General features: G+C 32.9%; 2 protein-coding genes across 2 annotated transcripts; one reads left to right on the forward strand and one right to left on the reverse strand.

Annotated features, from left to right (window-relative positions):
• Positions 1-316: 316 nt before the first annotated feature.
• On the reverse strand, positions 317-4,466 carry LOC140051487 (DNA-binding transcriptional regulator BolA-like). The gene is made up of 4 exons (XM_072096722.1): positions 4,459-4,466; positions 3,018-3,130; positions 2,488-2,673; positions 317-2,166 (listed from the first exon to the last, which is right to left on the reverse strand). Exons 2-4 carry the CDS (start codon positions 3,126-3,128, stop codon positions 2,056-2,058), a joined length of 408 nt encoding a protein of 135 aa, XP_071952823.1. The 5' UTR covers positions 3,129-3,130; positions 4,459-4,466; the 3' UTR covers positions 317-2,055.
• Positions 4,467-5,103: 637 nt separating this feature from the next.
• LOC140051478 (renalase-like) lies at positions 5,104-10,001 on the forward strand. The gene is made up of 7 exons (XM_072096700.1): positions 5,104-5,267; positions 5,953-6,058; positions 6,845-6,990; positions 7,395-7,574; positions 8,023-8,196; positions 8,702-8,877; positions 9,305-10,001. The coding sequence occupies exons 1-7, from the start codon at positions 5,147-5,149 to the stop codon at positions 9,479-9,481; spliced, it is 1,080 nt and encodes a 359-aa protein (XP_071952801.1). The 5' UTR covers positions 5,104-5,146; the 3' UTR covers positions 9,482-10,001.
• Positions 10,002-14,034: the final 4,033 nt, after the last annotated feature.

The following is a 14,034-nucleotide window of genomic DNA, read 5'->3' on the forward strand; positions in this document are numbered from 1 at the left end:
ATTGATTTATTTGTAAAAAAATATTACAATTTATTACTAAATGAGAAACTACCAATATTTTAATTTAGTGAACTCTATTAATGTAAATTGAGATATAAGGAAATCTCTTTCATTTATCATTTACACAATAAGTGTACAAAAAGTAAATTTTTATTTAAATATATTTTCACAAAACATAGGATAAATACACACAAAAAAAGTACCAAAAAACAACTTATTTCTGTAATTATCCCACATAAGTTTATCAGTTTGTATATTAATACATATTTTTATTTTTTTAACATTTTTAAAACTTAAAAAGAAAGTATGTAGTGCCTTAATGTGACCAATTGAATAGAAACATAGAGTAGTAGTCGACTCTATATATATATGCCTGAATTTCTCAATACAATTGTATTAATTTAATATTCTTTATCAAATTTGGATTTGGGCAAGAATTTGTTAGGGGAGAGTTGTTAAGTTTAACTACAATAGGTATATGCATGTATATTTATCTTACTTTGCCTTCCTGCCACTTACAGGGTACTAATAGTTAGATTTCTTAATATTTTAGTAAGAAACTCTACTTTTTAAGATGTGAAGGGAACTTGCCACATTAAGGGTAACTGTTACCAAATTTGTAAACAAATGGATAAACGAATACCAAAAATGCTTTATTTTTATTCTTAAACAGAGTGATTTTATACTAATTATATTTTAGTTGATTGCTACTATTTTATTTATTTCTGTACATTAGATATATACAGTATTTTAATTTTTAAAATACTTATATTAAATTATCATTTTCACCCCCGCAGATTGTCTATTTACCATTTCATATTTAATCATTATTTATTGAAAACTGCCAAACATTTCACACTGCGACGCTACTATTTAATAATAACCTCATTAATATTAATTAACAACAAAATAAAGACAGGTGGCCGCTGCACACAAGAATAAATAACATGCAATAAATTTCATATTGTAAATGTTTATTTTTACCATGGTATAAAATACATAAAGGCTTGCCTATGGCACTGCAGCAAGCAACGCACTATATGGCTATAGACTCGTTTGAGTTAAATATTGTACTCCATAGATTACTAATTAGTATTTACTGTATTCATAGAGATATTATGGTAAATATGTACTATAATATCTCTATGTAGTATTATTTGTTGAGCTACTGATAGAATATTCAACCAGTGAAAGTATATACTGTATATGTTGGTGTCCTTAACAATTTCAGATGACACAATATTGTTTATATTTTACAATACAGTAGAATGGTTTGCATTGAAATAATAGGATTAAATACTGATTAAATAATTCTTCTAAAGCCCTGTCTACACTATCAAACTAGACAAAAAGGTGCGATGTGCCCAAATATGGTATGGTAATATGGTATCACCATGTCCATATATGGGCATATCACATTTTTTTATCACATAAAGTTTGATAGTGTAGACAAGGCCTAAAAAATCAATTTTCAATATAATAATTATTCAATATGGTGAATTATTTTTCATTTAAGTTTGTACTGTAAGTTTAATGTATGTTCCTAATATAAGTTATAATATTTGAAGTTATGTTTTGCTATGAAGATATTTATTTTACTTTATGAAATGTATTCAAAAGCTTTTTGTTTTAACGTCCACAACCAATAACAAGTTTATGTAGTGTCAATAGCTGTGTAATATACTGCTATGAAATGTTATTTATAGGGTGCATAAGTACAGTAAGTTTATAAAAACCAGGTAGGCAATCAAAAGATTTAAATAACGCTATGACATATTGCAATCTGGTAATGGTAACAACTTTCTAGTATCATTTCATATATTTATAACAATTTTCTTACAAATTTCATATCCTGTATAGCTGTTGAAAAGCAGAATTGTAGGCTTTACACAATAAATTAATTTTGTTTTTATACACGGATTTGTTTTATCATTTTGTTAGTAAGTGAAATTAGGATACAGTATTTGATAGGGACTTTACGAAAGATGACGGTTAGGGGAGGATGACGAATATCACGTCTCACTACATTATTTAAATCAGCATAGTGCCTTCCTGTCATGAATCTTTAAGATTTCTGTCCTTAGTCTCTCTTGCTTTCCCTCCTAAACATTTTGGTGAGTTCGAAACAATGGCATCATTATCATTCCACTGTTCTGGTGAAAATGCCTGTATAACAAAATAAAATTTATAACAACTACCGTATATTCTCGTGTATAATCTCACTAAAAACAGGCATATCTGCAGGTATAGTGCCAGTATTGACTTTTGGTCTAGATGTGGGGCCTCTCTCTAGCCAGTTCAGATGAGTTATGCTTTAACAATCATTTTTTTCCTGAAACAAGGTTTCTCTGGGTATAGTCTCGCACTTTAAAGTCAGCCCAATTTCGTGTTTTAGGGGGTGGGATTATACCAGTTGGTATATGGTAGATATTTTGAATTTAAAGCAATGAACTGTATGCTTCTTGTATGTAAATTAGTATGACCCACCTGTATAGACAATGCATGAACATGTCCACTTAATTCCTCCTTTAACGTATCATTCACCAAACGATGACACTGCACAAGTTTTTTATCTTTGAATTTCTCTGATACTATAACTACTTTGAAATGAGTCTCTGAACCATGGGGTACGTTGTGCATGTAACTTTCATTGGAAACATCCAAAACTGAAGGCTGAGAAAACAAAACAGTGCAAAAGTGCCCAAATGTGGTACAATAGTGATATTCCAAAATATGATAGTGATATGACATCATCATGTCCATGGGCCCATCACATAAAGTTTGATATTGTAGACAGAGCTTAAGATCCTATAAATTTAGAGTCAATTTGTTTAAAATCATAACACTGAATACTAATAGTATTATTAAATGCAATGCAATGTATATTTAGAGGGAAAGGTACTGTATTTTTTGTGTCTAATGCAGTTTTTAGCTTGAGCATTAAAATGTTTGGAATGTAAATAAATAATATTTATAACATTCATAATTTTCACCAGTTATTTTTTATTGATTGATACCTGAAGGTGGTGAACAAGTTTGTTGATTATAGTCTTCTCCACCACTCCACTAGCATTGCTAAACTTAGCTGAGTTTGGATTAAACAGCAACAGTCTTGTTGTTCGTAACATTTCTATATTTAGAGATAAATAATTTTTTTAAATTTATACTTGTATTTATAATGAATTGGATTGTTTGTAACACAACAAGCCTACACTTACAGCACTATCTAGGCCTACCTCAGCTCAGCCAGGCTAGCTTATTCTAAGCCTATGTTATGCGCGATTTGAACGATTTGCGCAATTTGAAATTGCGCAAAAAAATCCTTGCGCAATTTGAAATTGCGCAAAGAATTCTTGCGCAATTTAAAATTGCGCAAGGATTTTTTTGCGCAATTTGAAATTGCGCAATCAACTTGCGCAATTTCAAATTGCGCAAGAAAATCTTTGCGCAATTTTAAATTGCGCTGCACAATTTGTAAATTGCGCAAGATAGTTCTTGCGCAATATGACACCTTTGCGCAATTTGAAAACGAACTGTAAATTTTCCCATACATGGCTAGGCTAGGCCTAGGCAGAGGAGTTTAAAATTTAGTATTTTATTATATAAATAAGACCATTTCAATGAAGATAATGTTTAATACTCACTTTTTAAGTTTTTAATATTAGTTTAAGCTAGGCCATGTAACCTAGTCAGTATCAGTAGTCCAGACCCTAGCTAGGCTAGAGTAGTATAGCCGGCCGCCCGCGCCGCGCCCGCCTGGTGGAACACCACCGCTTCGTTTTCCTTCGTCGGTTCTTCGACGGTATGCTAACTTATAACAATATTTGCACTACTAAAATAAGGAAATGCGATATTTATCTTTAATTTTGAATCATTCTTAGAAATTACTATAAAAATATGGGTGTGCATGATTTCACAATCTGTCGAAAAACCTTGCGCAATTTGCAGATTACTTGCGCAATTTAATACACATGTTTCAATTCAAATTGCGCAAGGATTTTTTTTGCGCAATTTCAAATTGCGCAAATCGTTCAAATCGCGCATAACACCTAGATAGGTGGGTGATGTAGATCAGGAAGGCCAACAGTAGCTAATTAGTCCAAGGCCTAACTAGCTATCTATTAGGACCTCTCTATCTAGATAGAGAGGAGAAGGCTAGCTATACTAGCCTACCTAGGCCTGGCCCTAGCTAGTAGGCCTAGCTAAGTAATCCGGCCTAGCTAGGGCCAGGCCCTACTCTACTAGCCTATATAGGCTATAAAAGGCCTATAGGCAGGCCTACTTAACTAGCTAGGCCTAGCCTAACTAATTACTATGTAGGCTTACTAGGCCTAGGCCCTACTACTAGGCCTAGTAAGAACTAGCACCGTTATTTTATATTAATGACCTGTATTTTATTATGTTACAAATAAAACGTTAAATTTATATAAATTTGTTGTAATATAGGCCTAGGCCTACCTTCTTCGCGTACCACACACCGTGTGACCAAAACAAAACGTAGATAACATAGCGCCCTCTTTAGTCACACGTGCTTTTATTTTTGTTACGTAATCGTCGTAAGTCTATTTTGATTTTCTTACTTCTTAATTTACTTTTTGCCACTAATACGTTTATTAAATGTATTTAGTTGTTACAATAGGGTCTATCTGAGCTTAAAGAACATGTATGCGTCAGAATCTAGGCTAGCTCAGGCCAGGGAGTTGTTACAACTGCTAGGCCTAACATTAATTAAAAGCCATCATGTGGGCCTAGCCTATAGCTAGGCTAGGTACGTCCTAGCCTCAGTTAGTAGGCGCGCCTTCTATGAGATAGGGTAGCTGCTACCTCTAGGCTAGGTAGAGGCTAGCCTACCTAGGCCTCCTACTCTCTAAGTCTTGAAGAAAGGTAGGGATCGCCTGCTTGGCTAGCCTCTCATGATTAATACCAGTTCAGCAGCAAGCAAGGTCAAAGGAAGTTGAGGTAGAGTGTAAGAGAGCAATTATAGTAGGTCTAAATTAAAAAAGAAAGTCTTGATTGATAATGTTTTGATAAACTAATTTCGACATTTTAATTTGATTCTTAACCCAAATATTAAAACATGGAGTTATAACATTATGAATAAAATGTATCTTTTTTGTATTTAGGTTTAGTATTAGCCTATTTCAACATGATTCCGCGTGTATTAATAGTTGGTGCTGGCCTAACTGGTGCCACTACCGCTCTTTTGCTTCAGAGGGAGTTACAGCAGAGAGTATCAATTGCAATTTGGGAAACTGCAAGAGGGTCAGGTAAACTTCCATAAAAGTATCTTTTTTTCTAATCTCCTAATTTACATTTTTATCTCTTAATTGTTTGTTTTATCTTTATACTGGGTAACCTCTTCAGTCAAAGACTGATCTCCCAGGGGGCCCAGTTGGTGATCAGTGGCTGTGATGTACTAATACACCGGGGTAACCCCCTACTCATCTCGAAAGATGTACTAGGTTCTTTAAAGTGCACACGAGCAAGTTGTGTACACTGGACCTACGGTTTATAGTCCTTATCCGAGAAGACTCGTTCTACCACCAGAACCATGGAGTGAGTGAGCCTCGAACCCCTGCCGATGTTATGGCTACGTGATTACGGTTCCACTGTCTTAACCGCTCGGCCACTCACTCACTCACTTACATTTTAAAATGAAGCAATTTATATTTATATGGTAATTCTGTTTCCACATTATACAGTAATGATAAATAATAATTTGTTCTTACAAAAAACACCGCTTCTCCCAGACGGGCTTTGGGGTTTGTAATTTGAGCATGATCCGTCCTAGTTTACAAAATCTAAAAAATGTCAGCCTCTAGAACTATAACTTCTGCTTGATATAGCTTCTGAATGAGTAGTCCTCTGGGGATATAGCTGGCTGAAGCAGAAGCGTGAAAATGCTATTGGATTTCATATTTGTAATGTATAATTCATTTGGGTTTATTTTAGGTGGCCGTATGAATACAAATCGCAGCAATTCCAATCCTAAAGCAAGTGCAGATCTTGGTGCTCAATATATCTCATGCTCTCCTGCTTATGCAACTTTACATGCAGAGTACGTAAGTTGAGGCCATCTTCTAAGATTATCCAACCGACTGTTCCAACATTATATTAAAAGTTGTTGACGGTTGGATAATATTATAAAGGTTACCGTAAATATTCTAATTGTTACCCTGGGTTATTATTCTGTGATTGTTTTTTAGGGTGGGTTACTATTTGAAGGGGGGTTAATATTAGAGTAGTGGAGTGGGTTACTATTACTAATCTTGAATTAGGAACTTGAAAATAGTAACCCACTCCCAACTTTTCCGGTCAGCAACTCATAGAAAATAATAAAACGGTACGAATAAACAAATTTGGTTGAACTCTTACTATATTTTATAAACTCAAAAACACCCAAACCTCCCCCACTCGTAAAATCAACATGCATTTAATATCTCCTTATTTTCAAAATATGGCTGCATCATAAGTTTTTTTTACTCTAATAGTAACCCCCATGGGTTACTATTAGAGTAGTGGGTTATTATTATAGATTGACCTATAAGGTGGGTTACTATTAGAAGGGAGGTTACTATTAGAGATTTACAGTATTCAAATGAACAACTGTTGGATAACATTATTGGCCATTATAAAGCCATTGCTTATGAAAAAGCATATCTGTCTTGGTTCAATTAATTTACCCACTTTAAAAAAAAAAAATTAATTAGTTTTTACACAAACTCTTCATGCTCGACTTTACTTTATTTTCATGAAATTGATGATGATTATTGTGACTAAAGAAAGGTATAAAAAAATATAAATATAATAATGACATGAAGTTCTAAAACATTTTTTTCTTCAGATTTTACGATGAATTGCTCACTAATGATATTTTGAAACCATGCAGTGTAATTATTGAAGGTTTAAAAGAGCCAGAACCAGGCACTAAACACTACATAGCGCCCTCTGGAATTAATCTAATTGTCAAGTTTTATCTTCAACAGTCTGGTAAATAGTTTGTGTTTCAAAAACAGTAGCTGCAACTACAAAACATATTTTATTCTATAGAGTTCACTCCGCTATTATAAGCATGCTGAGTGAAACAAGTACATGTTCTCATTCCCCTGGTATGACAGAAACGCAATAGGTTAGAATAATCAAATATCACATTTTATTCAATTAATGAAAACTTTAACAAGAAACAATAAAAACAAATAAAGATGTCATTAATTTGGATCAAACTTAGAATGTGTGTCTATGGAAGTTTAAATGGAAGAAGAAGATATAGCCTAGAATTTGAAGACCATTATATATTCACTTTCGATATTTCTTTTCTATCTGTCATCAAGATTCTTTATTTGTCCATAACTTTCTTGGCAAGTCTTCTAAATTATATTTTATTTTAACTACAGGAGTCACTGTTGATCATAATCGTAATTTGAATACCATTGATGTACAAGTGCATGATGACGTAGAATCCATACTAGCTGGCTATAAAAGTGGTGATAAAAAGACTCCATACGACGTTGTATTATTGACTCAGCCCGTCCCAAAATTGTTTCAACTTGAGGGCGGCATACATAGCATCTTGAGTAAGATATTTATACACACTGATTTATGAATAAATCAAAAACATCTCTACTTAAGGATTGTAAATAATGAAACATGATAGATTTTTAAATCTAGAAAATTACTAGCACTGGAAAAGTTTAAAGGTGCTGAAAAGAACCATATAATGTATTTCCACTGTATAGTAATTAAATGAAATGAAAATAATAAGGCGGATCCAATAGTAAACCAGTAATGTAAACTTACAGCTGGACGAAACTGTCTTGGAAACTTAAGTTTACAGTACTGGTTTACTATCAAGGAAATACATATCAAGGCAGATCCAAGATTTTTAAAACAGGAGAGCTCTAACGCATAATATTAATAGTCTCAGAAATAGATATCAAAAGTAGTTCATTTTGTTAGCTGGCAAAAGGGAGGAGTGCAGTCCCAAGCGCAACCCCTTAATATAAGCTGTTTTTTGTCTTTCAGCAAAGAATTCTGACGTTCTGAGAAAACTTCAGGATGTGGAGTATTCATCAAGGTATGCTCTGGGTTTATATTATCCTCCTGGTACAAAGATTGATGTGGAATGGGCTGGAAAATATACATATGATGATCCATGCATTAGATGGATTTGTATTGATAATAAGAAAAGAGAACAAGGTAGGTCTTTATACATACACATGTCTTTATGTATAAATTGTGACTTGAATGTCTTTATACATTTAAAAGAACATGTCTTTTTATGTTTGTAGTAAAGCTATGTCTACACTATCAAGCTTTATGTGACAAAAAAGTGTTGAGTACCCAAATATGGTATAGATATGTTTGAATATGGTAGTGATATGACATCATCATGTCCATATATAGGCACATCACATTTTTTTTATCACATAAAGTTTGATAGTGTAAACAGAGCTTAATAATTACCAATAAAACAAATATCTGATGATGAGAATAACGAAGTAGCATTGAGATAGTGATTGTAAAGATAAGCATGATGAAGGCAGCAGCTATGTACGAGGATCTTGCCATCCACATACATCAACAACAAATATTGAATTTTTAATCTCCGTAAATTTTGTCATTCATTTCCTTCAATTCAGTTCTTAATTTGACTTTACAAAACATTCGTTTTCAATTCAGTTTTGTAATGTCTTGTTTCTAGAGTCAAATGAAAATGGTCCGACAGTAGTTGTTCACACAAGTGTACCGTTTGGTTTGAAACATTTAGAAGATAACAAAGAAGATGTTCAACAATTAATTTTGCAACATCTATCAACATTACTTCCCAATCTTCCAGACCCTATAGAGGTCAAATGTCAAAGGTGGCGGTACAGTCAGGTAATTTACTTTGAACCTCTAAAATGTCTTGTTCTATTTCTTAAAAAGGATATCAAAATCGGACACAGATGTGAAATAACCATATTATCAATGCATTTATAATATGTAGTATTGTTTATTGTATTTTTAAATTGTTAAGTTAAGTGACCGGCAGCAGTCATAATATTGGCATGTGTTCAATGCACTCCTCGGCCAAAGTTCTGGTGGTGCGTTGTTGCTAAGAATTAGACATTGAATATAGAATTGATATTCTTTCAAATAGTACTCGAAGTTCAATGTAATCCTCGGCCAATAGTTCTGGTGGTATTAAAATGCTTCTGGATATTAAGTCGAATTTTGGCGATCCTAAAACGTATGTGCCAAGAAGTAGACATTTATAATATGGAATATGCTTCTGAAATATATTGAATTGATCTTACTATTGTAGGTGTATAAAGGAATAGAAGGCAGTCCAGGATGTCTTAAATTGATGGAATCTAAGAGTGGTTTACTACTAATGGCAGGCGATGCATTTGTACATTCAAATTATGACGGTTGTATTGAGTCTGCTAAAACATCTTCTCAAACGATCATCAATTTCCTGAAATCCAATGGTAAATTATAAATAAATATCTTTTATATTTATTTAGACATATTAATTAACACAAAAAGAACACAGGCACACAGTTGTTTAAATATTGTATTTTCAATCAGGAAAGCGTGACATTTCACTATTCTCTGGTTCATTTGATGATTTACTGGTATTTTACAGGCATGTATGTGAAAACAAGTATTTGAAAACGGAGAAAACTTTTTTTTTCTTTATTTTTTGTGATATATTGTGTGGTTTATAATGATAATAGTAGTTTGATAAGCTCTCTGAAGCAAATCAATACTGTATTAAAACAAAATTAAAATAAAATAAATAACTAATACTAACTTAATAGTTTCATTGTGTGTCTTTTAGGTCATAGGGATTTGTTGTGAATCCTATTTAATCGGAAAATTATATTCCAGAGAACACGGACTTATTTGTTATATAAACTAGATTGGTAGTACATACATGTCCAGACTGTACATTTTTGTATCAGTCTTACTCTGTGGTAAACCATAATCCTGTATAATTCACTGTAAAGCGTATTATAATACAGGAATAGTTCAACGTTTATCAAAGCCACAAATACAGATATAGGTCTACATTAATCGTATTCTCAAATGTTACGTTTAATTCGAGACAAATCACCTACAAACTTAATAGGCCTATGGCTAATTGCTTTCTTTCTTCAAATGTATATTTTCAAAAGGGACAATATGTCTAACATGATAATAGTCCTAATTTAAACTGTTTATGACGATCTAATTGTTGCAATAATGTGTGAGTGTACGTTTTAACATTCGACATGTCGGCTTATAACTCGATGTAGTGGGGAACCTAATGTAATTCCGTGAGATTTTAATACTCAAATTTAGTTCTAGGCAGTTTTGGAATCCTTAGGACTAGTAGAATTCATTGCAACTCGGGCCCAATTTTTCCCAACCCTATTTTGGTCGCCGCATTGGATTTCAAAATGGCCCTCATTTTTACTCAAAACTGATAGTAGCTCCTATTTTAAACCATGTACGAACGTAATTTGTGTGACAAATTTTATTTATTTTATTTATTTTATTTTATTCAGTCAAAACCAACAGCGATAAATACCGCCACTAACAGGTTTGAAACATAAAACAATACAACATCAAAAACGGTTAACAATAAAATACAGATAAAATATATATATATATATATATATACAGTATATAACATAGATCGGCATGCCATAAACAATTTCAATTAATCAAACAGGTTATGCAAGCTGTTCAAGAAGTGAACACATAATCGTCCTCTTAAAATAACCAAATCTATCATTAAAAATATCGATATGATTGCTATTTAGATTATTAAATGTATAAGCTAGTCTATGAAAAAGTCCCCTCTTAGTACAGTCGACACGGCTAAAAGGAATATGCAATAAATGTCTATTTCGTGTACGACCAGGAACATTTAAACTAAATAGTGAAATTAATGAACAGTCATATTTAGAATTTAAAATATTATATAGAAAAACCATATCAGATATCGTTCGACGATTGCTGACAGAATCAATGGAAAAGGCAAAATTAACACAGTTATAAGACAGGAATCGTACAAACTTCCGTTAAACAGTGTCGATTCGACGGGCCTGACATGGAGAAATTGAATTGAAAATTACGGAAAAATATTCAAGGTGAGGACGTATAATAGATTTGTATAAAGATAAAAGTGCCCTGCCGTCGTTCATAAACCTACAATTTCTCCATATCAAGCCCATAAATCTTAGAATATTATGATAAATCAGTCCAATGGTACAATTTATATATGGTAATGGTATGGTATATTTATAATAATAGCATATGGCAGCCATATTTTGATGATTAAATACATAAATGCATACATTATATACGTTTTTAATGGCGGTCATATTGGAATCCAATATGGCTGTCATATACTATTATTATAACTTGTACCATTGGACTGATTTATCATAATATTGTAAGATTTGTCACACAAATTACGTTTAAAATAGAAGCTACTATCAGTTTTGATTAAAAAATGGAGGCCATTTTGAAATCCAAGATGGCGGCCAGGATAGGGTCGGGAATTCTACTAGTCCTAAGGATTCCAAAACTGCCAAGAACTCAACTTGAGCATTAAAATCTCACGGAATTACATTAGGTTCCCCAATAGTCCTGATTTAAAGTGTTTATGACGATCTAATTGTTGCAATAATGTGTACGTTTTAACATTCGACATAATTATGTCGGCTTATAACGCGATGTCGCCAGGCATGTCTTTTTTTTTTTGCCAAACATCCTTCTTTCACATATCTTTTATCACCAGCCATCCTTTTACAACTCGATGTTGCCTTCCGATGGTTTGTCACCGACTATTCTTTTTAGTCGCGTACAAACGCGACTCTACAGCTCACTATGTCGGTCGGTTGGTTGGTCGGTCGTTCAATAAACACTAACTCAATTTGCGCACGCGACTCAGCGATGTATATGGCCTTGTTAAATTTCACCCAAGTTGTTCCCCCTATTTGTCATCAGCCAGTCGTCTGTCACTCGTGGTTCCATTATTATTATAATAGATAGGCCTACTATGTTTGTAAAGAATTAACAAGAGAAATCTCTCTTCCTTTACCTCCCTAATGTCATTTTAGTTTTATGCTTGTTTTTGTATTATTTTAACTTTAGATCTCATTTCATTCAATTATGGTGTAAAATTTACACCATAATTGAATGAAAGGAGATCTAAAGTTGCATAGTTGTTTGTTCTATTCCAGGGAAGAGTTAACTCTTCCCTGTTCTATTCAAACGTTTTATCATTCAGCAAAATTGTATTCCATCATGACAGTTAATGCAATTGATTACCTTTTGTACAAGATAAAAACATAAGAAAGTCTGATATTTCTAGTATTTTTATATATAAAAAAGTAAATGTGAAACTCATTCGATAGGCCTACCCTGGAGTTTACTTCTAAAACCCCCGTGCTGATATAATAAAATAGCAATAACGAGAGAAATAGCAGTAAGCGTCTTATCTAGGTCGACTTGATCAAAGGCCCTGTAGGCCTGTAGCGAAGGCAATGTGTGGTTAGATCGCAAGCCCAGTAGGTGATGTCCCGGAAACCTTGGTTTTAAAGATTTCTCAGCTTATCTGAAAATGATTTAACCGTAAATGCAGGTGAGAGAAGTGAAAGGCAGTATTGTCCTACGGTACCTCTGAGATAACAGGTTACTCAATTCAATAAATATACACTCTGATTCATTATAATATATTGAAAATGTGTGTGTAAACGATAATACATGTTACATATTAGTTCTATAGTTCATTTAAATAGGTCATAAAAAATATGTGATAGGAAAAACCATACATCGGGAACAAAGAGAAAATATTGTCAAATCATAAATACAGTAATGCATACACAGATTAAAGAAGTTATTAGTTCAATATATTTATGGAATTTGATATATTCTAGTAGTTATTTTGTGGAAAAGTTTACAGATCTGGAAGATTAACAACAATTCCAGTTGAATCAAATAGAAATAAATGTTCATTCTTACCTAGCGCTATTACAATGAGTTCCAAAGATAGGTAATTAGGTCTTTTGTATTTTATATTGCTTGATCAGTTGTTAGTTCTGTCATGGAGGTTTTTAACAGGAGTTTGCTTAAATTATAAATGAATCCCCTTTTCAATTCAATACAATGATATCATTCTTTACACTAGACCTTCTATTGATTCAAGAACTCGAAATTTAACAGGAATCCGTTTGCTTCAGGCTATAGGCCAACTTTAAGACAATTCACCATGGTTCTATGTTGATCATGAATGTAAATTGTATGTGTGTATTGTTTTGTTTGCGTTTTTCTGCCAAGAAAACAATTATCATTGTACTATATGTATGAATGACTTGAATGAATCTGTATCATCTTCTGAATAGTAATTGGATATCACTTAAACAAAAGGTGTCAACATTGTGCAACAGTTGCCTTAGTCCCTTCGTCATCATCGTCTTCAGCAAACGTTTTATGTAGTGAACATATTGTAGCATTGTAGGATTTTTAACAGGAGTTTGCTTAAATTATAAATGAATCCCCTTTTCAATACAATGATATCATTCTTTACACTAGACCTTCTATTGATTCAAGAACTCGAAATTTAACAGGAATCCGTTTGCTTCAGGCTATAGGCCAACTTTAAGACAATTCACTTTGTGAATACAGTATTGAAGTCCCTTTTCGATCCAAAAGTCTATTTTTTTGTTTATTCTGATCGTATTCATGTGTGTTTTTGTATATTATTTCAATGATTCAGATCAAAGTTATAGGATGCGCATCTACACGCTGCGAAATCACTTATTGGGTTTCAAACTGTTCAGTGGGAGGTACAAAATGATGTGGTTATACCTATCCATTTTTTAACTAGGGTTTTATATGCTACATTACAAGTACAATGTTGTCTGTTACGCGTGTAATCTTTTAACAATGTGTTGTCTGTTGAATAATGACGTCATGTTTTGTAGTAATGTGTTGCCATTACGAGTCCCAATTACACAGTTTCTTAACATTTAAGTTGTTCGGTACATTATTCCGTTT

Source organism: Antedon mediterranea, chromosome 6 (assembly GCF_964355755.1).
Source record: "Antedon mediterranea chromosome 6, ecAntMedi1.1, whole genome shotgun sequence".
NCBI classification, from domain to species: domain Eukaryota; kingdom Metazoa; phylum Echinodermata; class Crinoidea; order Comatulida; family Antedonidae; genus Antedon; species Antedon mediterranea.